Source organism: Hemiscyllium ocellatum, chromosome 24 (genome assembly GCF_020745735.1).
Source record: "Hemiscyllium ocellatum isolate sHemOce1 chromosome 24, sHemOce1.pat.X.cur, whole genome shotgun sequence".
Classification (NCBI taxonomy): Eukaryota; Metazoa; Chordata; class Chondrichthyes; order Orectolobiformes; family Hemiscylliidae; genus Hemiscyllium; species Hemiscyllium ocellatum.
In genome coordinates this window covers 25,064,754-25,091,907 of record NC_083424.1, presented here as the reverse complement: position 1 = coordinate 25,091,907, position 27,154 = coordinate 25,064,754, and the positions used below count along the sequence as shown (strand labels likewise).

Genomic DNA, 27,154 nt, shown 5'->3' with positions numbered 1-27,154 from the left:
CTGAGACCATCACACATCAAAACGGCTACAAAGCGTCAAAAGTCTCGACACTAAATGATTTAATCTGGGTAAACCCAAGGAAGACCACCCATGTTTGGTTTTAAACTTATTTTAGTGACAATCTAAGATAGCCAACAGTGGCAGAATTAAACCGCAATTCTAAAGAGTAATTAATCATTATAAAGAACTGTTTCAATAACCTATTTTGAACTTCACACACTATCTCACTGAAACACCGATTTTCACATAAAAGTAGTACAATTCTCAAGAGCCCACAAACATTCTTGCCATCATACATTATGTTCAAACTGACATTGCTCTATTTATTTTTCCAACCAAGTGATTAAATTTTAGAAATCATTAATATATTGCTTCTCAACATCTGTTTACAAGCTGCAAAGCTAATAAACCGTCCGCTTCTCAGAGTTTTTTGCTGATATGTTTCAGAATGGAGTCCATTTGCACAATTTCAATTTTTAATCCACTACTCTAAGTAGCAAGTTATATCTTTCTTCCATATTTTTAACTTGTTTCATTTTAAAAGCTATTTCATCCACCATTGTAGGAATTTATTGATGTAAAATATTTCAACTTAGAAGATGCAACATTTTAACATTGTGGAAAATAACATTTTTTGTTACAGCTTTATGTCCGACACTCATTAGGATGATTTGTCAGAATGCCATATAAGGACAAACTAATAATTTATACTGAATGGCAGGAGAGTGTTGAATGGTTGGTTAATGGACACAGACTGGTAGAGACATAAGAGTGAATTAATTATAATCTTATATGGGATAGTATGTTGCTTTCCCTCACACTGGTATTCTTGCAAATTGTCTTGATGAATGCAAAACAAAAATTTATTTTTTAGCAACTCAAGTTCCATATACAAAATAACAATTACTTTCAATATTTTCTTCTGATAAGGTAAAGAACCTAACTACAGTTTTAACACTGGTTTCCATGGGAAACACTGCTTCACTTAAAGATCATGATTTGGAGATGCCGGTGTCGGACTGGGGTGTATAAAGTTAAAAATCACATGGTTTAATTGGAAGCACACTAGCTTTCGGAGCGACGCTCCTTCATCAGGTGGTAGTGGAGGGCTCAATCACACTGTAAATCTTTGCGATAAATTCTGTGTGTTAGGATTGAGCCCTCCACTACCACCTGATGAAGGAGCGTCGCTCCGAATGCTAGTGTGCTTCCAATTAAACCTGTTGGACTATAACCTGGTGTTGGTGTGATTTTTCACTTAAAGATCTTTCACTCAAAATCATGATTTCCAGGAATGCAACAATAACGTTGTGAAGATGTACTGTAATTGATTGCACCCTTATACAATCTTTTGTTCCACTGATCTACCCTAAATAATGTGCACTTTTAGTCCTTACCATGATGTAGATTCTAGTCAAGGCTTATATGTAATTATGGCGGACATTTCACTGCAGTTTTGGAAATCTCAGTAAATGTCAGAGCTTAGACTTCACTGCTCATAACCATTACATGGGATTGGGGTGGGTGAGGCGCTCACTTAAGAAGACATTGCCTGTGCTTCGTCTCTGGGTTGAGAGTGATAGTGAGCCCCTTTCAGTCATGGCTGACCATGGGTTGCACCCTCATTATTCTGGTTTTCTGTTTCCCTGAAGCAACATCGCTTGTGACTGAAGAGACTAATACTGGAATGACAGTCCTGGTTGCAGAGGTCTCATCTCTATGTCATCGTTCATCTGCTAGAACTGTTGTACTCCTTCCTTTGTGCCCACTTGTTTGCTGCAGCGCTCACTGGCTTCTTTTCCCCTGTTTTGAGGGTGTTGATTCAGGGTGCTTCTCTATCTCATGCAGTCAGCTGCAAGCCTTTCCCATGACTCTGTAATAATATCAAGGCGACTTCATGTCCCTTATGCAGACATTCTTATATCTCAGCTGGGGACACCCGGTGAGTCTCTTCTCGGATGCAAGCTCTCCATTGAGGATATCCACAAGGTGTTCAGTCTGCTCTCCTGTGTGGCATATATAGTGCACATTTCACTGCTGTAACAGCAGTGTACTTATGACACAGGCATTGTAAACTGACATTTTTGTCTTCACCATCAGCTTGGGATTTGTCCGTACTCGAGTTGGGAAGTGAGCAAGAGTTGAGGCTGCTTTCCCAAACCTCGTCAATCTCTGTGTCCAAGGAGAGATTGTCGGTGATAGTAGAGCCAAGGTATGTAAACTGATGGACAACACTGCGTTCATAGTCATCGATCATGGTGACTGGCAGTGCCTCTATGCGCTGTCCCAGGATGCCAGTCTTCTTCAGACTGATTGTCAGCCCGAACTCCTTGCAAACATGAGAGAGAGGTGGTCTATCAGTAACTGGAGTCCACACGTACATTTGTCTTGGCTCAGAGGCGGGTCAGGTTGAAGAGCCTGCCATCTGATCTGGTGCTTATGTAACTCTCCTCTGCTGTGGTGCCAAAGGCATGTTACAGGAGCACAGGAAAAACAAAATCCTAAAGAGTGTGAAAGCGAGGATGCCGCCTGTGTGACACCGTTGCGGATAACAAAAGGCTCAGAAGAGCTACCGTTGAACTACACTGTCCTCTTCATGTTAATGTGGAAGGATTCGATCATGCTGAGCAGTTTTAGTGGGCAGCCGTTCTTTAGGAGAACTTTGAAAAGGCCGTTTCTGCTGACCAAGTGAATGCCTTGGTGAGGTTGAAGAAGGTGACATACAGGAGCATTTTCTATTCTCTGCATTTCTCCTGCAGTTGGCTAAGGGAGAAGATCATGTCTCCTCTTGATCTTTTAGCTCAGATGCCAAAATGTGACTCTGGGTATACACGTTCTGCCAGTTTCTGCAGGCAAGTCAAGATGACCTGAGCAAAAGCTTTGCTTACAGTGTTAAGGAGATACATGCCTTTGTAATTGGTGCAGTCACTTCTCTCACCCTTGTTCTGGTAGAGGGCAATGATCTTGGCATCCTTCATGGCCTGCAATACAGCTCCTTCTTGCCAGCACTGAGAGAGGACTTCATGCAATGGGAGCAGGAAGCTAGCCTTGTAGCACTTGATCAGATCAGGAGGAATCCCATCACTACCTGAGGCCTTACCTACGGCCAGGCCGTCAATGGCCTTGCTGAGCTCTTCTACTATTGACTCTGCATCTTGCTCCTCCATGGTCGGCAGCACATGATGGTATCAAGTGCTGAAGCGGAGATGGTATACTCTCTGGAGTAGAGATCAGAGTAGTGATCAACCCACCTCTCCATCCACTGGCCTTTTTCTGTGATCACTTCCCCCAGTAGAGGATTTGAAGAGGGTGGTCTGGCTCGGAGCTGGTCCGAGTGCCTTTTAGATGCCTTCATACTTTCCCTAATGTTTCCTGTTAGCACAGCTGTCCGAATGTCCTCGCTTAGCTGTGTCTAGTACTCATTAACACAACGCCTGGCAGTCTGCTGAACCTTGTTCCAGGCAGCCCCGAGAATCAGCAGGTTCTTCCCGCTAGCTGACCGCTTGTGCTCAGCTCAACTTGGCTTCAACGACGGGGGTCATCTCTGTTGCCTTAGCCTCAAACCAGTCCTGTGTCTTGCAGGTCTTCTTCCCAAAGATAGCCCGGGATGTGCAGTGCATGGTATACCGCGAAGGTTCCCACTTCTCTGTGGCGTAGTCTCCATGTCGCGAGGCACTGAATTCTCTCTTGAGACTCTGAGAACTGTTACATAAGGTCTGGCAGGGACATCCTGCTGACATTAATGTGACGGTTCCCCTGTTGCTTAACGCAATCTCTTAGGTTGCAGCCTAATCTTACAACACACTGAGGACTGGTCTGTGTCACAGTCCGCACTATGGTAAGAGAATGTGCCTAACTAGGATCAGATCGAGTTGGCGCCAATGTTTTGAGCACGGACGTCTCCAGGAAACTTTGTGCTGAGGCATTGTCTGGAAGTGGGAGTTGGTGATGCACAAATCATGCTAAGTGCACAATTCAAACTTTTGCTGTCCATTCTCATTTTGCCCACACCAAACTGCCCAAGGCAGGAGGGCCACGAGTCATGGTCTGCACCCATTCTGGTGTTGAAGTCGCCCACAAGGACAAGTTGCTCCTTCCTAGGGATGCAAGGTTGTCGTTGAACTCGTCCTTTATGTCTGGCATGGAGGACAGTGTTGGGGCATACACGCTCTCAAGGCTGACTGGGCCTGCGGTGGTGTTGAGGCGAAAAGTCATGAGTCACTCTGAGCCATTGCTGCCTGGTTCTGCTGTGTTCATCAGGCTGTTCTTTCCTGTGAAGCTAACTCCGTGCAAAAAGTCAAATCAAAGCCAATTCAGAAACAAAGTAAAACTGCCTGGCTGCATGAAACACTTCAGTATCTTAAGTCTTGGTGAAATATTGCAGTGATCACTCATCCATTACAGCTAATTATATTATTTTGCAGATGGATAATCAGGGCGAAGATGGCCAAAATGCATTAGTAGGTTTTATTCTAATATTTGTTGCCAGCAAGTGATTGGCAGCTCAGAGCTTAGTTGACCATTTTAGTTTGACATTACCCAAGTCTAGTTATGGGAACAAACAGGAGATTTGTTATATTGGGTACAAATACTCCACTGAAGGCAAACACCACACTGTGATGACAGCTCAGACAGGCATTTAAGATCTTTTCGGGGACTTGCACATTCAGTTCCTAATATCTTCCTGCATGGTCCTATTTTGCACAGTTGAAAGGGAACACTTGTTGGGACCAGGTATTTAAAAATACAGGATAAGGATGTAGGTTTGCTCGCTGAGCTGTAAGGTTTGTTTCCAGACATTCTGTCGTCCTACTAGGTAACATCTTCAGTGAGCCTCTGAATGGACCACTGGTGGTGTAGCCTGCTTTCTATTTATATGTTTGAGTTTCCTATGGTTTGATGATGTCATTTCCAGTGGTGATGTCATTTCCTGTTCTTTTTCTCAGGGGTGGTAATTATGATCCAAGTCAACGTGTTTGTTGATAAGAGTTCCAGTTGGAGTGCATGCTTCTAAAAATTCTCATGTGTGTCTCTGTTTGGCTTGTTCTGGGACAGATGTGTTGTCCCAGTCGAAGAATATAAATAGAAAGTGGGCTACACCGCCATGCTTCATTCAGAATCTCACTGAAGATGTTACCTAGTATGGTGACGAAACGTCTGAAAACGAACCTTCCAGTTCAGCAAGCAAGCCTACATCTGGAACCTCAAATCTTCTCAAAACTCTCTAATACAGGATATGCTCCAGTGATGTCAATGTGATGATTTTTTTTTCATTTGCCAACTGCTGCACATTACAGTATAAGTTAGCTGACGCACATTTCACAATTTAGAGGTGGACTGGAGTGTACATAGTTAAAAAATCACACAACGTCAGGTTATAGTCCAACAGGTTTATTTGGAAGCATAGCTTTCAGAGCACTGCTCCTTCATCAGGTGGTTGACGAAGGAGCACCCAATGAAGGAATAGCGCTCCAAAACCGAGCACTTCTGAATAAACCTGTTGTACACTTCAAAAGATGTGCTGCCAAGTGGCAGAAACAATAACCTCATCCAGGAACTCAGGTGCTCGTCAAGATCTTCACAAATAAAGAGAGACCATTTTGCTCATTTTAAACTTTGGCTGCTAAAATTTTTCGAGGGAGCACAGACAGTCAGAGTCCCAGCCAGTAAGAGGACATGGAAACACAGCAAGTGCACATGGGAGTGACTTCCTTTTCCCCAAGCAACCAATCACACACCCTACCCATCACAACTCAATGAACTGAAGAATCTGTTAAAAGAACCAGCTTGAGTCAACTAATTAGTCAAGTTAGTGGCAGCAACACTGTTCCAACCTCTCTGCCACAAATATTCAATGACCTCACCAGGAGTGGCAAGTTAAATAAACTACAGTGACCGCATAACCACCCAATGAGGCAATCACCGCTACATTGAAGTTTTGCACTCTGAACAGGCTTGTACAATTTTTGTCTAGTTGCCCATTGGTCAGTCCTATTTTGAAGAAGTATTACTTCTCAGTACACACACCTCATGGTAAAGTCACTCTATCAACTTCTTCCAGGTAAAGTAATTGCACAATACTAGTGTCCTTTTCTCAATATCCTAATAAATACACTGGCAGTCCCCAGGTTGTGAATGGGTTCAGTTCTTGAGGCCATTCAAAGGTCAGCATTTACACAAGTCAGAAAACAATGCAGGACAATATAAAGCAGCCATTCGTAAGTCCAGGAAACATGCACACATGGGATCTTTAAAATTATACCTTGTATGGGATTGCAATCACAAGTACGAACGTTCATAAGTCAGACATTCATGAATCAGGGACCCTCTGCATTCCTTGCAAACAGCATCAACTCTCAACACCTCTGCTGCTGTGAAGCAGGGAGCACTGCAATTGGAGGATGACTGGAAAAACTAACCCCGCTCTCCCTTTTGTTTTGGAAGAAGCCCATGGAATAAATGATGACAGCTGTGGGAAAATGCGTGGGGCAACCCACTTTCCATCCTCCTACCCAATTAAATGCCCCTGCCCCTAAATGTGCCAAGTGGCAGGACACTGAATTCCACCCAGTATGTTCAAATAATGCCAGGTGCACCCACTACATTCATAGCAGAATGAAATGGATGATATTGCTATTACCACATACCTATCACTTTCATATAACGTGCAATCTTCTGCTGGTTATAGAATTTTACACCTCCCTCTTGAGCTCCCAGTGATGCATCTCATTTGTTAAGAGGCTGGAGCTCTGGGGTTCTAGCTTGCCACAATTTTTCCAGCCCATATGTTCATTGTTGCACATGAGACAATGACAGCAGGTGAATAGGCTCCGACTTCTGCTTTCAGACAAACAATACCAGGGAAAGGAATATATGTATAAAATTTTTATCATTTTAAACATGAAATTTCAATCTCAAATGAACTGTACTGCAAAACAATTTTGATGATTTCAATAATTTACACTCCAGCAAATACATCGAATACAGTGAGAGAGAATGTGAGAAAATGAAAATAAAAATGAGTCACATTGAGGCAATGCTAACATAGATTTGTTCAGCCACAATGTATACTTTGGTATCACAAGCACAAGTCTACATAACAATTGATAGAACAAAAATCTCATAATGGTTCACTAATGAAATTGCTTCGGACAGTTACATAGTTTTATAGTTTAACACGCCACTGGCTGCTGTAGTTTTGTGATAGAATGCTCACATTTTAAACTCTAAATCAAAGGATTTATTGCTTCAGGTCAAGTAAATTTTAAACACCACATCAAAGTCAGTCAGCCTCAGGCTAAGATGCAGGCTGTAGGAATCCTTCAATTGGTTTGAACTTTATGAACAAAGCACAGTTATTCAAAAGGAACAGGAGCAATGTGTATATAGGAGCTGAGGAGATGCAAACCTATATAACTTGACGCGCAATATATGTGGTGTAGACTAGAATTCAAAAGTGCACATTCATGTATTTTTAATCATGAATGCAAATTGATGCAATCCAGGTTTCTGTAAAACCAATTATAGCTGTTGTCCTTTCCAATTTGTAGAAGTGAAATATTTCCATAAACTGAGAAACACACACTTCCAATCACTAAGCCTTCCAAAGCTTTCACAGCTGGTGCAGTTCAGGTTACCTGCATATTGCCAAAATATCTGAAAATGTTATCTGTTCACGCAACATGAAACTTTGCTGTCACTGTTCATGTATAAATTACAGCCCATGTTAAAACAAACAATAACCTCTTTGTCCACAACATGAATTTCTTCCAGTTGAATATTCTGGTTCGAGATTCACCATCTACTTATATGATTTTCCCAAGTTTTGGGTCTGAGATTTGCACTCATTGAGGCAAAAAATAGTGTATTATTTTAGAATAACTACTGTTAACTGATCTATTTTTCCAGCAATGGACGTTCTAATCTTAACCATCTCTGCTAAAAGAACCGGACGCAGGAAATAACAGACAGTATCAAGGTTTGGTTTTAGTATTTTCTCTTACTTACGTTTATGCACATGAGGTTCAGAAAATCCCGAGATAAATAGCACATATCAACTAACTGAAACAAACTGCATAATAGAGAGCTTAAAAAGGGACATGGCACATAATACAGAAAACTAACTGGACATTTCCATGTGAACAATATCAGTGGTCTGAAATATCCCAATCACTGCATCATCAGAATAAGTATGTGGTCACGTGTATGCAACAGATCCCAATTTAATCAGCTCTGGGAGAAGATAAGCATGTTGTCTCAAATCTTGGACACAGAAGGACATCAGTAGCAACAAAGTTTAAATAAGGTTTACAATGTCTTGTATTACAGACTGAGAAAATGGACCTTGGCATGAATATTTCACATGAATTCCACTCCATTCTCTTCTTGGCCTACCTTCATCAAAAATCCAAATGCCATGTTCCATTCCCTGTGCCATTGGTTCAGTTTCGTTGTATTGTTTCTTTGATTTCTTTCTTGACAATGGCACATCACCATCAAAGGATACTAACACATTCAAAGTGAACACAAACTATAATCTGAGCCACAATGCAATAGCTTCTATTACTGATCCCAATATCAATGTGCCTGTCTTGCAGTAAGGACTACATTCAAATTTATCTATTATAAAGAAGTTTAATACAGTATATCAAAACTAGTTCTAATATTCTTTGAAAATTAACATCCAACATAGCCTCAAATCACCTGCTTGAAAACAAAAATAACTGCTCAGACACACAAAGATGCAAAATATATTTCAGAAACATATTTAATTATATTTAATTGATATTCTAAATTTGGTTGGGCTTTACAATATATGTAAATAATCTAACCCACGCTGAATAATTTAAACTTTTCAAAGAAGAACAATTTTCAAAGTCTATTTAATTTACACAAAATGCATTTGCAAATCTATGTCAGTTATGTCTCCACTATTACAACACATTTATCATCATTATTCTTTGCTACATTTGGTGTATTTTGTCTGTAATATCAGATTATAGTTGCTATATTTTAGACTTGGTATTTTGAAGCACGCCTTTGAATTTTTGCTAATGTGGTCACCACACTGCTCATGTATTGGTTTTGAACACATCTTTTCATAATTCTGTCTTAATTAAACAGCAAATAAAAGGGAGTCATTACCTTCAATTCCTGTGACAAAAAAAATCCATTTACTGTTACTAATTCCATTCCATCCCCAACAACTGCCTGAGGCTAAACCAGGCAGCTCACAGCTTTTGTGTGGCATTTGACTCTCAACCATTCCGTGTCACCATCACTTAGATGACTATCTCCACGGCATCTCCAAATCATATCTCCGCTGCTGTATTGTCGCCAATCCCGCAGCTCATCTACTGTTGAAACATACATCTGTTCTTTTGTTACCCTCAATCTTGACTACTCCAATGTAAGACTAGCTGGTCTCCAACTCTCCAAGCTCTGTCAGCTTTAGGTCATCTAAAATATCCTGCCCATGTCCTCATTCACAACACGTCTCATTCGCCCATCACCCCTGCACTCACTGACTTGCATCCAATTACTGTAAACAAGTAAAGTTTAATATTTTCATCCTCATTTGCAGATCCCTCATCTCTGTATTCTCTCCCAATCCCCCAAATTTCTCTAAGATACCTGTATTCCTCTACTATTGGCCTCTTGAACATTCTCTATTTTAAATTACTTATTCCTACATTGGGCTCTCTGCCATTCCATCTCTCTATCCATCTTTAAGATATTGTTTAAAAGTTCTCTATTTGACCCAGTTTTTGGCCAACTGCCGAAGAATTGCTTAACATTGCTCAGCGTCAAATTTGGTTTTCTAACATTCTGCTGTTTTCTTATAGTGAAGGTGCGATAAAAATGCAACTTGTTGTTGTTATTCAGATTCCTTTAATAGCAGCACTGAAATGGGATGAAGCTGTTTTGCCGCTTGAGTTTGTTCAGTCATTCAATGAGATCCTGGCTGATCTGTGACCTAGCTGAAAATGTGTTGCTGGAAAAGCGCAGCGGGTCAGGCAGCATCCAAGGAGCAGGAGAATTGACGTTTCGGGCATGAGCCCGACCTACTCTATATTTCTATGTCCAACAAGTTGCACCACATTCTCAAATCCAATCGAAAATTATTTCCCTGCAATCGTCAGTCATTGAAGTAATAGCACTTCTAAAGAAAACTTTTACCTTAATTCTGAAAAAGAACAGAAAAAAAATTGTTGCAGGAACTATCTGAGGATAGGTTGCTGACCTTCCTGGAAATGGGCATGAAAGAGAGACTATTCATTAAAGTGTGTCACTAGTCAAATTTTATACTATAAATCTAACTATAACTTACCTTTAACTATCCAAAGCACTTATTTCACCCCAATATATTTCCCTTTGGGCTTCCCATAGTTAGTTCTGGCATCTCATATTCATTCGTATGCTCACAGCACTTACAAGTATGTGTATTCCTTAGCAATTAGTTATACATTCAGACAGATATAATTACTAGAATTCATAAATGATACAATGCATGTTCGTTATTGCAATTTTAGTACTGGTCTTAGAAAGCCCAGAACAAGTATAAATTTCTAATATCAAAAAAACACTATTCCTCTGAAGAATCCTCAGAAACTGAACTATAAGAATATATCCATTTAATATTACAGAATTCAAACATGATAAATTATGAAATACTATGTACTGGTAAGATTGGACAGTACAAAACAGAATGAATAACATAACTTTTTGTCAAGTGTGCTAAAGTGTCCAAATATGTCAAACTGGATTTTTTAATGTGATGAAAGGCACTGATAATACAGATGTACACAAATTATCAATCTTGGCTTGCAAGTGCAGAGCCTTGAAGGCAAGAACAAATACTAGCAAACTTGAAATGAAATCTTCAAAAGGAGCAACAACGAACCAGGGATGCAAATAAATCTTTAGAAGCATCGTACTTCCATTTGCAGTCAATTTTTTTCCACTCTGTATTCCTAGATCTTAATTCATACAAGAACCTGCCTACGTAAACTTGTCAAGCTGAAATGCACCAATCCGCATTAGGAGCTATTACGTGAGAACTCTGAATGTAGGAGTTCATAATGGAAGCATGAATAGATGAACAAAAAGATTTTTCTTCAAATGGGAGCGTGCATGCCTTGGTCCAATTATCCACATGCCTCTAGGTCAATTCACTTGAAAACTATGATTCTCCATGTGTAGCACTATTGGAGATCAAGTGGCAGATTTTTAAATGTTGGACTGCAAATACAATAGCTCACTAAGAGACAATAGAAAACTGGATTTTTACATATTCTGGCACTCAACATAAGCTGAAGGAAAAATGACATTTGTTACCTCAAAGTTTCAAGCATTGCTTATAGTTCACCACAAATCCAAGCATATGTTGCATGCTTGGAAAATATACAGTGAATATTTACTAGAATAATACCAGAATTAAAAGAAGCTGAAGTGTTCACTGGAATAGAGGGGATTAAGTCCATGGAAGCCTTCAAAATGTCAGAAATTTGAGGAGAATAAAGTGTGAAAAATTGCTTCCAGTGGTTTGGCCCACTGGAAGAATTAAAGGGTAAATAACAAGAATTTGCACACTGCAGTTATGAGGCTATGAAATGCTCTTCCAAAACTGATCATTGAGCCTGAGACCAGAGGCCACAATTCCTGTTTGCGATCACACCTCAGCAGGTCAGGTTTCAACTGCCCTTTGACTCCATCATAGTTTCCAGGGTTGGGGCTGTCTTCAATGTCTTCAAACCTATGGAAACTGTGAAGGGCAGAAGAATAGTTTTCTTTTTAAATTCCAAATAAGTTTTTCTAGCCCTTGGATAAAAGGATTACAAGAGTAATGATATACTAACTATTTGCATTTATTCTGGATCTTATGTACCTTGCCACTACTATCCTCAGACTACATGTTCCCCAGAGTCTACATATTGACCTGGTCCAGGACTTGCATGCTTCTATGCCTAAGAGTTATGCACACAGGAGTAAAATACCTAATAGAGGCACTAATGCCAGACAAGCCAAAGGATAGAAGCTAGACCAAAAACAGAAAGTGCTGGAAATACTCAGCAAGTCAAACAGTCATTTGTGGACAGAGAAAAACAGAGTTAACGGGCCAGAATTTAACTCTCCACGAGAATGTAGTTAAATGATTCAAATCAGTTTCAGGGTTCAGATTGATGCACCTTCATCAACATTCCCTTTGCTGGGCGGATGGTACATGTATGGAATGAGCTGCCAGAGAAAGTGGTGGATACTAGTAAAATTGCAACATTTAAAAGGTATCTGGATGGGTATATGAATAGGAAGGATTTGGAGGGATATGGGCTAAGTGCTGGCAAGTGGGACTAGATTAGGTTGGGATATCTGGTCGGCATTGACAAGGTGGACTGAAGGATCTGTTTCCGTGCTGTACATCTCTATAACACTATCTATGACATTTTATTTGAGAGATAGAGTTTGTTAATGACTTATAAATGTAAATTATCAAGACACTAATCATAACTTTTGATGCAAGTATGAACAGGTTGACAGTGATCAGCCACTCATTGTCTACCTTTCATTTTTACTTCCCATGGATTTCACAAAAGTGGAGGGATGATAATTTACAATCAGATTTTTTAATCTTTCCAAATCCATGATGTTCACAAATAATTAATCACTTATTTATTATATATTGATTATATGTTATATAATAATATAATATTATATATGATAAACTAATGACACAATGTTTCCAGCCACTTAATTCCTTGTGATATTCTTGCATTATTGCTCATATTCTTTTATACAAATATAAACATAACTTTAAATGAAAGGAATTCGATGTTGTATTTTATATTTTCATATTTGAGGTAGATAAGCTGTCCATCTGCTGCATTAGATTTGTAAGGAAAAACGTACATTACAGCTTTTGCTACAGTATGACAAATAATCCTCATGGATTGTAGAGCAGTGACCTCCTTTGTACAGTATTTAATTTTAGCTCTGCAAAGTTATAATGCTGCAACTATCAATGCATTATATTAATATTTTAAAATCTGAGTTGATGCGAGGGCCACAGAAAATTCATTATTCAGAAATGTTTGAAGGAGAATTAAACATTCCCTTTAAGGTTGATTTTAGTAATGCAACAACTGCAGAGTGTGGTACCTGTGCACAGCATTACATTCACAGAGAGGCCCCAGGCAGCTGTTTGCAATATAGTGGGGAATGTAATCTCAGGTCAGAAAACAAAAGAAAAAATGTCATGTCCTTTTTTCAAGAAAGAAATTGCCTTTTAACTCAATGGACAGTGAGCATTGTTACTGATGGGGGGGGGACAGTGAGGACTCATGCTAACTGTACACTGAAAAACACAGCACAAACCACAACTAGCACCAGTTATTAGCGGTGTCAGAAACCACACAGGCAATGCATTGTAATGCAGGCTGAGTGCATATTGGACCTGTTTATGGGGTCTGTCTCATTGGTGTCAGAAGATGACTCACACTCAATTATTGTCCGTTGAAAAGATGAAGGACAACACATTGTCCTTGATGGAAGACAGGCGATGTTCAAATGCAACAAGCTCTGGACAATAACCAGGCTTGGGATGACAACTGGCAAGTAACATTTGCACCACACAAATGCCAGGCAATGACTATCACCAATAACAAACAGTCTAACCAAAGGCCCTTCACCTTCAATGGTGTTACCATTACTGAATCTCCCACTGTCAACATTCTGGAAGTAACATTGATTGGAAACTCAACTGGACTCATCATATAAACAGACAAAGCAAGTCAGAGGCTAAGAACGCTGCAATGAGTAACTCAGCTCCTGACTCCCCAAAGCCTGTCCACCATCTACTCTGCACATGCCAGGAGTGTGATGGAATACTACTCACATTCCTGATGGGTGCATCTCCATCAACAGGACTAAGCAGCCCTCTTCATTGGCACTTAATTCACCAACATCCATTCACTCCAGCACCAATGCTTAGCATCAACAGTGTGTGCTATCTATAAGATGCACTACAGAAATTCACTGAGGCTCCTTAGACAATACTTTCCAAACCCACAACTACTCCCATTTGGAAGGAAAAGGGCAACAGATACATGGCAACATCACCACCTGCAACTTCCCCAAAACCATTCACTATTGGAAATATATTGCCATTTTGTTCACTGTTGATGGGACAAACTCCTGTAATTTGCTCCTTAATGGCATTGTGGGTCAATCCACAGCAGGTGGACTACAGCAGTTCAAGAAGGCAGCTCACCTTCTCAAGGGCAACTAGGGATGGACAATAAATACTGGCCAACCAGCATCACTCTCATCCCACAAGTGAATAATACAAAACATATGGTTAGGCTGTAAACAAAGCTTTTCTAACAAAAATAAACAATAATATTTCATGATATAGCTGTGAACTGATTGTAGGAAGGCAGTTAAAAGGATCTCATCCAGACTGCTCTAGGTCACCACAGAAATAATGCAGATACCTGGGTAATGCAACAGCCCACAGACCATGGAATTGATAATAATCGTAGGTCAGGACATGAAAAGAATGACAGTCACAGGACAAAATATTGCCCTCGTATTGTCATTCTTTGACTGTAGTATGAAACATAATTTTAGTACTGATATCAAACATAATCATTGAGTGCTATTCAAAAATCAATGAGTTTCAATCTTTGAAAAATCATTTGTCATGTATGTATTTCAAAATACATTATGAAACAAATTTGAAATGGTAAATGCCAAATACCATGTCGAATGCACAGCACACAAATAGGTCATTTGACACAAGTAGTCAATGCAATGTTTATATGCTATTTAGTTCATCTATCTCCTACCATCATTCTTTGTTTAATTCGAACAATTCTAATAATTGTCTAATTCTTATCTTTATTTAGTTCACATTTAAATACGATATGATTAAGATATCAAAGCAGTTTTGATAGTTGATATAGCTTTGCACATGTAACTCTTCATTAACTCTTTATAATTCCTTTTTTCTAAAGCTTATAAGCAGTTTTGATCTCATCACTTTCTAAACTTGAAAAGGAATGGAAGAATTAAAGTGACTCCTGGGCTCTAAATCAAAAAGGATAAGTTTACGGTCCGGTCCATTCAGCAAAAGTGAACATATTTAAACGAATGAGGAGAATGATGAAATGAAAAAGCATCTTCTTTCCATTTAAAACAAATTATTTGATAACATGACCCAAGAAGCTTTGAATAAAACCATACACAGTTTCTTCTTTAAAAAAAATCATTAATAAATTGAAGAAACTTTCAACACGAAGCAGGGCAATGACAACAAAGTTTTTAAAGTATAAAAGTATGAGTACAGAATATGAAAAGAATTTATCAAGTTATACAGCATGGAAACAGACTCTTGGGCCCAACTAATCCATGCTGACCATGTTCCGGAACTAAACTACTCCCCTTAAAAATATGCCCCCTAGTCTTGCCATCTCAACCCATATTGTCAAAAAGGTCTGAGGAATGATGGCAAACATGCTAAACCTGTCTATATGTAATGCAAATTTCAAATAAGTATGTACTTGAACGCCTAGGTCTCTCTGTTCTACAACCCTACCCAGGGTCCTACCATTAATTGCCCCACCCTGTTTGTTCTACAAAAATGCAAATTTATCCAAATTAAACTCCACCTGTCACTCCACAACCCACTGACCCAATTGATCAAAACTTCTTTGTATTCTTGGATAACCTTCATCACGGTCCACTCTATCACCAATTTTAGTGTCATCTACAAACTTATTGACCATGCCTCTAATACTCTCATCCAAATCATTTATATGAATGACAAACAAAAGTAGACCCGTATTTATCCCTATGCTGGTCATAGGCCTCCAGTCCAAAACCTCCACCACCACCCTGTCTCCTACCGTAAAGCCAATTTTGCATCCAATTAGCAAGCTCATCCTGAAAGCCATGTGATATAACTTTACTCATTAGTCTAACACACGGAACCTTATCAAAGACTTTACTAAAGACTAAGTAAACAACATTAACCACTCTGCCCTCATCAATCTTTCTGGTTACTTCCTGAAAAAAATCAATCAAGTTTGAGAGACTTGACGTCCCTCGCACAAAACCATGCTGACCATCCCTAATTATTCCATGCCTCTTCAAATGCATGTAAATAAATCATCTCCAACATCTTGCACACCACCAATGACAGGCTCACTGGTCTATAGTCCCCTGGCTTCTCCTTCCAGCTTTTCTTACATAAAGGCACAACATTAGCCACCCTTCAGTCCTCCAGCACCTTACCTGTGGTTATAGGTAATACAAATATTTCTGCTAGGGGCCCTGCAATTTCCTCTCTAACTTCCCACAATATCCTGGCATGTATTTGATCAGGTTTCACAGTTTTATCCAACTTTATATTTTCTAAGATCTCCAGCACTTCCTCTTCTGTAATGAGAAGTGTTTTCAAAACATCAATATTTATTTCCCTGAGTTCTCTCACCTCAATACCTTCCTCCAGAGTAAAAACTGACACAAAATTTTCATTTCTTTCCCATCTCCTGAGATTCAACACAAAGATGACCTCTTTGATCTTTAAGGGTGCTTCAATGCACGTAATTACTTGTATAATCTCTTGGGATTATCCTGAACCTTATCTGCCAAAGTTCTCATATTCTCTCTTTGCCTTCCTGAATTCCCTCTGATGAATGCCCCTACACTCTCATACCATTACAATTTGTCTCACTCGATTTAAGAACTTTAACTTTCATGGAAGGGTTATCCTTTTCCATAACTATTTTAAAATGAATAAATTATGATCACTCTTCCAAAAGTATTCCTCTCCTAATATTTCAGTCACTTGCCTTGCCTTATTACATTCTGGTGGAAAATGGCAGAATGGACCAGAATATTTAATGCACAAAAATGTATCTGATAACTAGTCTGATATGCCAAGTGCACTTTTATTTTCCACTCAAATTTACATTAGACAATTATGCTAATGTGGTGACATTTGTCCCAGAAGCAATTTAGTAAATAAAATTTTAAACTTTGTTTAAAATGTCTTTTCAAATTTAAATTATTTACAATGTTGGGAATTGAGTCATAGGAATTTGCATCAATTGTAAAGGGGTCAATTTTAATTCTCTTGGATAATAAGAAATTCTGGGCCTATGAAATATAGCTAACCTTGACCTGGAAGCAGTACTAATGGGAAGAAGTTAAAAAATATGTGTAGCTAGGTGTAAAGGAAAGCTATGTTACTACTTCAAATGCTGTGTCAATTTAAACACTGCTTAGGACAAATTTCCAGCTGGAAGGAACTGCTTAAAGAAGGGCAAAGTAGCCTGCATAGTACAGAGTATTCTGAATAAATTTACTTGAAAGACAAACCAATTCCTACCCCCTCCTTTGTCAGATGACTGACTACCATATTAAAAGGTTATAAATTGAATAGATGGAGGAGAAAGGCAATCAGCACAGATGCAGAAACAAAGAGAGAGCAAAGAGAGGTTTTCTGCTTTAGCCACAGAAATAAAATGTAATTTCAAAAGCTCTTGAGGTGGGGATGAACAGGTGAGCTAAATGGGAGTGAATCCTAAAAGGTAGCTTGAATAACTTATGCATGCAAAAGTGCTAAGAGTTTGTATCAGGCAACAAAATTGTGAACCAGGTTCTGTGGATAGTCAGCTGGCAAAGAGTTAGCTGACAGCTGTACCTTTAGAATTGCCAGGCGCACAGAGAAACAGGGAGAGAGGGAGAAGGAGAGGTAGACATGTACTGTATTGGTGCCCTTGGATGGAATACATTTGCAATTTGATCGAGTTTGAATTACTGTGAGATTGTAAATGGTTCCCAAATTGTGCAGTGTGTAATACAAATGTTCTTGGTTTCCTCAGATACGCCTTTGTAGTAATGATGATTTAAAGTGAAACTTACATTTTCATGAAAAGTGTCATTTGCTTGTAAATGCATATTTAATTCCAAGAAGTGGGATCTTGTTTCATTACAGGGTCAGTTAGGAAATGTAAAATGCCATAAACAAGTGCAGAAAATAGTCAAGGCAGCTAATGGAATGCTGGCCTTCATATCTGAAGGGCTACAGCATAGAGATGCAAACATTATTTGCAGTCATACAAAACTTTTGTAAGTCCCTGTTGTGAGTGCTGTGGACAGATCAAGTCACCACATCTGAGCAAAGATGCTTTGGCACTGGAGGGAGTTCTATGCAGGTTTACAAGATAATACCCAGACTTCAGGGGTTAAAAATTACACAGAGAGATTAAATAAATTTAGCCTTCATTCCTTAGAATTTAGAAGGTCAAGAGGTGATCTAATCAAGGTCTTAAGGATATTAACAGAGAATGACAGTTTATCGTTACCTACCCTATCTCAAATGTTTGAAGATTCTAGAATGAGGTGGCATAGTCTAAGAATTATGACCAGGCCATTCAGGAGCGATGTTAGAAAGCAATTCTACATGCAAAGCGTGATAGAGGTTTGGAATGCTCTTCCTCAATATCAATGCAGTCAATGCTAAATCAATTACTGAATTTAAATCTGAGATATGGAGTCATTTTTATTAAGCAAGGATATCAAGGATATGGGCCCATGACAGGGATAGGGAGTTCGGCCAAAGATCAGCCATGATATTATTGAATGGCACAACAGCTCAAGGGGCTGAATGACCTGCTCCTGTTCCTACCGTGTGAAACTTGGCTATTTTGGTTTCCTGTTTTCCTCATATTGCATCATGCTTCATGTCAAAGAATAATATTAGTTAAATTAATTCTAATTTATATAAGAATTGGATTAAAAGAACTGTTCAAAATACTGGTGGTAATACTTTATTAAACTTTTACTGATTCATATATCATCAAAGGTGTCATTTGATTCCAAAATAATTCTCTTCAAACACAAGACTGTCGTGTGACAAACTCTTTTTGAGTAATACCAAGCTAAATTCCAATTCTTTGAACACACTATGAATACCTGCCACTTGCTTTTAAATTAAAATCTCAATCTACTTTATAAATTTTAAACACTGTAAATTTGGAAAACACTGACAACTGATGACTTCTTTCTACAAACTATAAATATTCAGAAGTTGTAACCATCGAACTTATACTTCATTTTTATTAGGTTTGTGTTATCCCCTGAATAATTGTACAAATGATATCATAGGTTGAATCTCAGCCATGATTTCCACACAATCTGTTCAATTTATGCCATTAGGGAAATATTTCACCAACAAAGGAGGGATGCTGTTATCCTGCCAAGAAAAAGAGAAGCACGTTTTCAAGGCTGTGCATTTTTCAGTTTTGGGGTTTGGCTTATTTGGTGTCAGAATTAACGTTACATGATCAGTTTGAGAATTGCAATAAAAAAGTAAAAATGTACTTGAAATGCAATATGTTCATCTTCTGAAACAAATAAATAACTTTCGCGATACTCATTAAATGCAGCTCCAGAAGTGCAGACAGCTGTTCTGGTCAAGCTCCATCTACTCTGTTTTCATTTGACTGGACAATTCATAACTTTTATAATTAAAAAGACATAACCCTTCAAAATGTGTATCCATCACAATTGTGTTAGAATGGAAATCATCAATTCAGGCTTTTGAGCAAAGTTTTTAATAAATTACACGAGAACCTTTTTAATATTAATTACAATACCAGTTTAACTGTTAATTAGAATTTGGCTGAAGGACTATAATCCACATTTCTAAATTGAAAACTAGCTCTCGATGTTATTATAAGATATGTAATGATTGATCCCGAACTAAATTAAGCAATACTTTTCTAAATTCTCTGTGCAAGTAGCTCTAAATGCATCATAATACTCTATATTTCAACAGAAATATTCATATTTTAAAGACCTTTTTAAAAAAAAGTTTACATATGGCATTTAATTTGACTGTAATTCTTGATAGCCCAGGTCCCTTAAAAAATTGTTATAATTACAAAAAATTACAATGCACCTTGATAACTTAAAATCATTCAGTGGATGGAAAAATATTCTTAACTTACAAATATGAGCACAACATGTAACCTTTCACTCGTACCCCTCCCCATCATGTGTGCTCTTGTCACATTGTTACTCAGTCAGAAAAGGTGACTGTTTTCTCCTCTGATTGTCCTTGATTATATCCAACACCATACATTGCTTGACAAATCAAGAAGCATTTACATTATCCCACTTGCTTCCTCTACAATGATACAGCTTACACTGTTTAAACTCATGTCAGGAGTCACTGCAGGCTCTTAAAAATAAGGTGTGTTTCCATTTTAACATGTTCAGAAATAATTCAGGGAAGAAACAGCCAACAAGGCATCTTTCCATTGACTTAGAATAAAAAATATCATCTACCTTAAAAATTATGTATAATATTGAATTAAATGACAATCATTTCAACTCAATTGCTAATCTAATTAGATCTTGTGCCAATTAGATCTTGGAATTAAAGTAAAACTTTTGGAGAGACATACAAATCATAGTATCCCAACCCCACCCTAATGAATATGAGCAATCTGCAACTACTGTGGAGCCAGAGAAATGTGCCTGCTCCCAGGTATTGTACAAAATTGAAATAATTTCAAAGTTTAGGCGCCTCCTTTAGCAGCTATTGAACCACATGTTATGGCTCAATGCCACATTAGGATCTTAGAATTGGAGGACTACACAAATTGTAACAACCACATCAGCCTATTTCAGGCATGTACTCGGGGCAACTAAAAGCCTCAAATACAATTTTGCTCAAGATATACTTTGAAGGAGATTGTGACCTGCTTTTGGAAACAGAACCAAAGCACTAGATATGCTGCAAATCTGAAATAGAAACAGACACTAGTGGAAATACTCAGCAAGTTAGGCAGTAACGGCAGAGAGGGAGGGACAGAGTACACAGACCTTGCATCAACTTTGCTTTCAATTCCCACGCTTTCTCTGATTTTGGACTCTGTTTGCCTATTTTGTGCGTGACAAATGGACACATCAATGTCTAACTGCTGTACTCCCCTTTGGTGTGTTCTACAGCGTGAACACATTGCAGCAACAATGAAGTTTCACATCTGTTTACTCTGAGTTATTCCAGGATCGAAATTGCCCTGAAAATTCCCACACAAATGAGTAATGCTTTTTAAAAGCTAAATTTCCAATCAAAATGATAAGCATTCTAACCTCTGACATAGAATGGCCAAAACATTTAACATTCAGTTCCAGCATTCAGTGAACATCACTACCTCAGCTCTTTTGAATATGTTCCAACTGTGTTGCCATGGGTCAAGACCTAGCCATATTTCCTGCATTGTTTGTTTCACAATATTGCTTAGTAACAGTTCATACAAACCTCGTGGCCAACAGAAATCTGTTAACAAAATTTACAGTGTAGATTCAGAGCTTTGAGCACAAGATTTTAAAAAGCACCTGTTAATGACTGTGTTCTGCTATTTTAATAATTACTGCCATCGACACGATTGCCCTTAAAACAAGTTTGGAAAGCTCTGTAAAACTTCCTGTTTAAATTATGCAGACTTGTAAAATCAGCTTTTTTTAAATGGAACAGTGCAGTGGTCATCACTTTTCACACGTTGACTACAGTCAAAAGTGAAATCAGTACATAGGAACATAAAACCAGAGCAGGGATTGGCCATTCACACCATCAAGTATACCCTATCATTGAGTAGATGGTGACTGATCAAATTATGGCTTTAAATCCACTTATTTTTCCTGCAACCCACAACCCTCAATTCCCCTGCTAATCAAAAATCTGTTGAAATTAACCATGAATATATCGAATGTTCTTGTTTCTATTATGCACAGTGGAATAGAATATCCAAAAGCCAGCAGCCCTATGAGACAAAAGGAAAGTACTCAAATCTACCTCAAATGAGACACCCATATATTTGAAACTGTGCCCGCTTGTTCTAGATTCCCCAAAAGAGGAAACTTCCTCTCAGGGTCAACTCTGCCAAGCCCTTCAGAATCTTAGATGTTTAAATAACATCTCTTTTCATTCTCCTAAATGCTAATTAGGTATAAGCCCTACTGTTCATCGAGTCAGAGTCATACAGCACAGAAACAGACCCTTTGGTCCAACTAGTCCATGCCAACCATAATCCCAAACTAAACTAGTCCAACCTGCCTAGGCCTGGCCCATGTCCCTCCAAACATTCCTTATGCATGTACATGTCTAAATGTCTTTTAAAAGTCATAACTGTACCCACATCTACCACTTCTTCTAGAAGTTTATTCGACACAATAACCACTCCGTTAAAAAAGAAAATGCCTCATGTCTTTTTTCTTTCTCCTCTCATCTTAATAGTGTGCCCCATAATCTTGAAATCTCCCACTCTAGGGAATAGACACCTGCCACTCACCTTATCTATACCCCTCATGATTTTATAAATCTCTATAAACGTCACCCCTCAACCTCCTAAGGTTACCCTCATCGCCTCCAAAGACAAATCAGCCGGGTGAACCCTCTGAAATGTTTCCAGTGCAAGCATGTCCCACTGAGGGTAAAGTGAGCAAAACTGTACACACCACTCTACCTGTGGTAAGAATCAAATCACCATGCCAACTCATAATGTTCTGTTTCAGGGTCTATGACGCTACGACATTAGTATCTATAAACTGACTTGAAAATTGAAAGAAAACTTAAAAGAGAAGTAATAAAGCAGGAGATACTTCATTTCCCAAATGGGGGATACTTCAATTTCATCCATTCTTACACCAATGACATATATCAGGCTATGAATTTAAACAGTTTTAAATGCTTTGGTCACAAACACAGTGATTTTCACGATTTAGTATAAACTTCAGGCCAAAAGTTAAAATGAGGCTGCACCAATCATTTTCTTGGAATATCAAAAATATAACTGAGCACAGTCATGCCCAGTGTTCAAATTCAGATTTATCTCAATAAACAAAGTCCTGCAGATGCCCCTTGGAATCAGAATTCTGCATTCACACAACAATGCACCTCGGATCTGAAAAATCTTGTTGTTCTGGTCATGAGGTGTGAAATTAAGAAAGGTCAGTGAATGAAAACCTTGCAGCCTGAATCCAAACAATTTCCACAATTTTTTGTTTTTGGTTAAGTAGCATCTTAAAAATGCAGTTGTGAATGTATATGTTACAAATGATTCCATTCCGCTCTGGCTGACAGCTCATAAAGTCTACAGTTTGAGCTTGTTATCTTTCTTTCCCCAAATTCAACGCCTAGATGGAAACTGGGATGTTACTTGGTTACAGTTAGATCCCTTATTGTCTGACAATGCATTACAAAATCTAAAGGGAGCCCCCCTATCTTCTTATGGCTGACATAAAAACATCGTGCTGAGAGATGAGATAGCAGCAGACCACTTACCAGTGTGACTCCCCACTACAATCTACCATTCAGTTCTAAGGACAGAAAGACTGCGATAGAATGCCTGAAGTGCAGATGCCTTTCAGGAACGAATCAATGTACTTTGATTTATGTTTTGGTAGCATTCTGAATGAAACCTCACTAGTAAAACCAAAATGATTTCTCTCACAGGACTACTGCCAGTGGAGAGGATCTGACAGTCACATTCTATTTCAAAGGTATTTTGGAGTATTTTGTTAGCCATGTGATTTTGCATGCAAGGATCAAGTAATCATACCCAGTCAGTCTGTGACAAGCAAACTGCTGTCGAGATGTCAGGACACAACGTGTGCTTTCCATTCCTGTGTTATAACCAGCTACAACCAAGGGCTGCCAAAACATCTTTCCAGGCAGAAATTTGGATGTTTTGGTTTCGAACACCGCACAATTATCCTGGGAAGTACACTCTGACCAAATCATGTCGATGATAAGATTTCAGATCTTTATATTCTCAGAGCAGAATCTAAGGTGTGCATACCAGTCAATACCATCTGCTAACCTGCTCCAAATAGACAGCCACTCCAGAATGTGGTTTGCCACCGCTAGCATGGCGACAAGGGATTGGAAAGGCTCGTTCTGAATGGCTTCAAATTCCTGGCTGCACTAAGCCCCCTCACATTATCTGGCGATTGGAAGAGATTCCTCTTCCGCAGCCTTTGCTGAGTATTGCAATGCAATGCGCCAGACCGCTCCGTCAACCAGCCAGTGTCCCCGGCTGCACTCTCTCGGCTCATTTACCCCCGCCCCCCCCCCCCCCCAACAAACCCCCAGAATAGATGGGGGGTTGAGGGAATAGATTCCGGCCGCTCCCAATACCCCAGCGTGTAACAGGAGAGAAAATCCTCAGAGAACGATCAACGGCCAAACCTCATTCCAGTGGGGAGTGGGGACGGAGGGGGAACAAACACTTGGACCGCTGTCAGGGGCTGCGCCTTTAGGACAAACCAACGCCGCATGAGGGGGAGTGGGGGTCCCCAGCATCAGCGGGGAGACGCTGGGCTGGAGGCTGGAGTGAGCCCCTCGCTGGCCGGCTGCAGGGACAGAGCGAACCGCACAGCCACCCCGCGGGGTGGGGGGGATTCATCTGTGTTTCTGCCGCACCGGAGATATCAATCAGTCTGATCCAGATGGAGAAGGGCAGGGATGTGGGAATGCTCCGGTAGGAATGGGGGGGAGGTGGAGGAGAGAGACACGGTCCACATGGGGAGCAGGCTCGGGGGCTGAGTTTGAGAAAGGAGACGGCACCTTGAGATGATCCTGACTCCCCCCCCCCAGCCCCCCTCCCCTCTGTCATCTCCACCGTGCCCTGACAACACGCTGAATCAGAACCATTTCCCTCTGATGTACACACACAAATCCATATCCCCCTCCCCCCACCCCCATTGTCTGTGGGGGGGAGGGGGTCTCGCATTGATTTTAAGACGGTGAATGGGGTTTTACAGGAGGTAGGTGTGGTTCTCTATGTGATTATTGTGAGGTTTTTTATTGTATTGTGACTGGGCTGGTGGGGAATCTATCTCCAGGTTGGTAGAGGAGGGGGGGGGGGGGGGGTAAGAGAACGTGCCACTTACCTGTGTCTTGCCGGAACTGGTGCATGGACTGCAGGTCAATGATATAAGGGGAGAGCTGTGCCTCCGCCTGGCCCAGCACCACACTCCCCCTGGCATTGCACTTGACGATGTTCTCGATGTGGTGACACACGCCCGCGCTGTACGGTCTCCAGCGGCCGTGCTCGTTCAGCCATTCCCAGACCACCACCCGGGCGAAATTCTGCGGTGGGAAGCCGAAGCCGAAGCCGCTCGCCGGCAGCATCGCTGGGGTGGCGGCGGCGGAGGGGCGAGCCATTGGAAAAGGTGGTCGCGGGGGATCGGGGTTGGGGAGTGGGGGCGGCTTGACTCGCCGAGCCTCCCACCCCGCTCCTCCTGTCCTCTCCCTGCGGACGCTGGAGGTGTCGACTCGCTGGGTCCACTCGGTTAAGCCTTCCCTCTGTGTGTGTGTGTGTCTCTCTCTCTCTGTCCCTTTCTCTAATCTCGATCTCTGTGTCTCTGTCTCTCTCTCAGGTATGAAGGCAGCCTTTCCCCCAGAAACAGTCAAAGGTGTGAGAGAGAACCCGTCTGCCTTGTCCCACCTCCCTGCTTGCTGTCCCCTCCCCTCGTGCCCTGTGAGCGGCCAGCGACGCGCCGAGGGTGGGACCCCGGCTCCGCACTGATTGGCAACAGGCTCCACCGCCACAAACCAAACACACACACACAATCAGAGAGAGATAAAAGACAGCGAGAGGCGGGGGAAGGCGATTTTTTTCTCTCTCTCTCTCTCACACACACACACACAGCCAGCCCAGCCTGCATCCAAAAGAGCAACAAGACACACCGCGTATCAGTAACAGCCTCACGTAGCAAAGGCATTCGCTGCAGCTTGAGGGAGACAGAGAGAGACAGGGACACAGAGCCCCAGTGACAGCACCCGCCTCTGCTTGCGGAAGGATGAGCCGCCAGACGAACCCGGATCCGAGGTCTCCCCCCCCCCATAATATGGAAGTGAGCAGTCAACCTCTGTCCTGACCAAAACTGCAGAAGGGTGGAAAGTTAATTCATGGGCAGAGTGCAGGGAGGGGCAAGCCAGTCAAGGGATTTTGACAAATCTTCCCCCTAGGCTCTGTGATGAGCTGGCTCTCTCCCCTGCTTGTTCACACGTTAGGCAAAACCAGACGAAGTAGAATGGGAATCAAATGTTGCAGTTAACACGACGAGAGGAAAATATATCCTATTGTGTTCGAGTGACACGTATCAAGCAAGAGCAGTCGCTGTGAGCCACACAATTCCCTCTGGTACTGAGTGGACAGGTCAGATAACACAAAGAAGCCATTCAGTTCAATGGATGGAATTTATCAGAAACAGACAGAAATTGCTGGAAAAGCTCAACAAGTCTGGCAGCATTTGAGAAACAGGGTCTGAGGAAGGGCCACTCGACCCGAAATGTTAACTCCGATTTCTCTCCATAGATGCTGTCAGACCTGCTGAGTTTTTGTTTCTGATACAACATCCGCAGTCCTTCCGCTTTTTATCTGGTGTTTCTTATTGTGAACAAAAATTAATGTGTACAAACTTGCTAGAACTCTTTTTAGCGAATGGGGATGCATGAATTAAACTTAGTCTTAGGTAAGGATCTAAAATTGAGAATTTTAAGTGTTTAAGCCCATAGAGTTTAACACGACAGAAAGAGGCCCTTTGGCCCATCTTGTCCAGGCAGGTCATGAAGTACCTATCTCCACAACAGTTTCCAATACTTGGCCCATAACCTCCTACACTTCAAATATTCATCAAAATACTTCTTAAATGTTGTGTCAGTGCCACCTCTGCCACCCTTTCAGCCAACAGATTCCAGATACTCACCACCCGCTCTAGGTGAAAATATGCTTCTTCAAAGCCAGTCTCAACTTCCTACCCTTTCCTTTAAACCTCTGCCTCCTGGTTACTCGACTAATAGGAAAAGTATCTTCTTCTCTACCTTATCAATGCCCCTCATCATTGTGAAGACCTCATTTAGGCCCCACTTCAGCCTTCTCCGCTCTGAGGAAAATTACCCCATCCTATCGAGTCTCTCTTCATTACTGAAAAGCTTCAGCCCAGGCAACATCCTGATGTATTTCCTGTGCATTCTCATTAGTGCAAACACATCCTTAAAGTTACAAATTGTAAAGTTATTATGGCACAGAAGAAAATTGTTCTGCCCATCATACCATTTTTTGAAAAGCAACCC

The 27,154-nt window shown here is 40.4% G+C and overlaps 1 protein-coding gene across 2 annotated transcripts in view; it reads right to left on the bottom strand.

The window, feature by feature from the left end:
* Positions 1-25,519, bottom strand: part of LOC132827108 (E3 ubiquitin-protein ligase DTX1-like) — a 259,409-nt gene extending 233,890 nt beyond the window's left edge. For both annotated transcript variants that reach the window (XM_060843595.1, XM_060843596.1), the window contains exon 1: positions 24,967-25,519. In XM_060843595.1, the coding sequence (XP_060699578.1) occupies positions 24,967-25,240 (274 nt within the window). In that variant the 5' untranslated portion in view covers positions 25,241-25,519. The remainder of the gene's footprint in view (positions 1-24,966) is intronic.
* Positions 25,520-27,154: the final 1,635 nt, after the last annotated feature.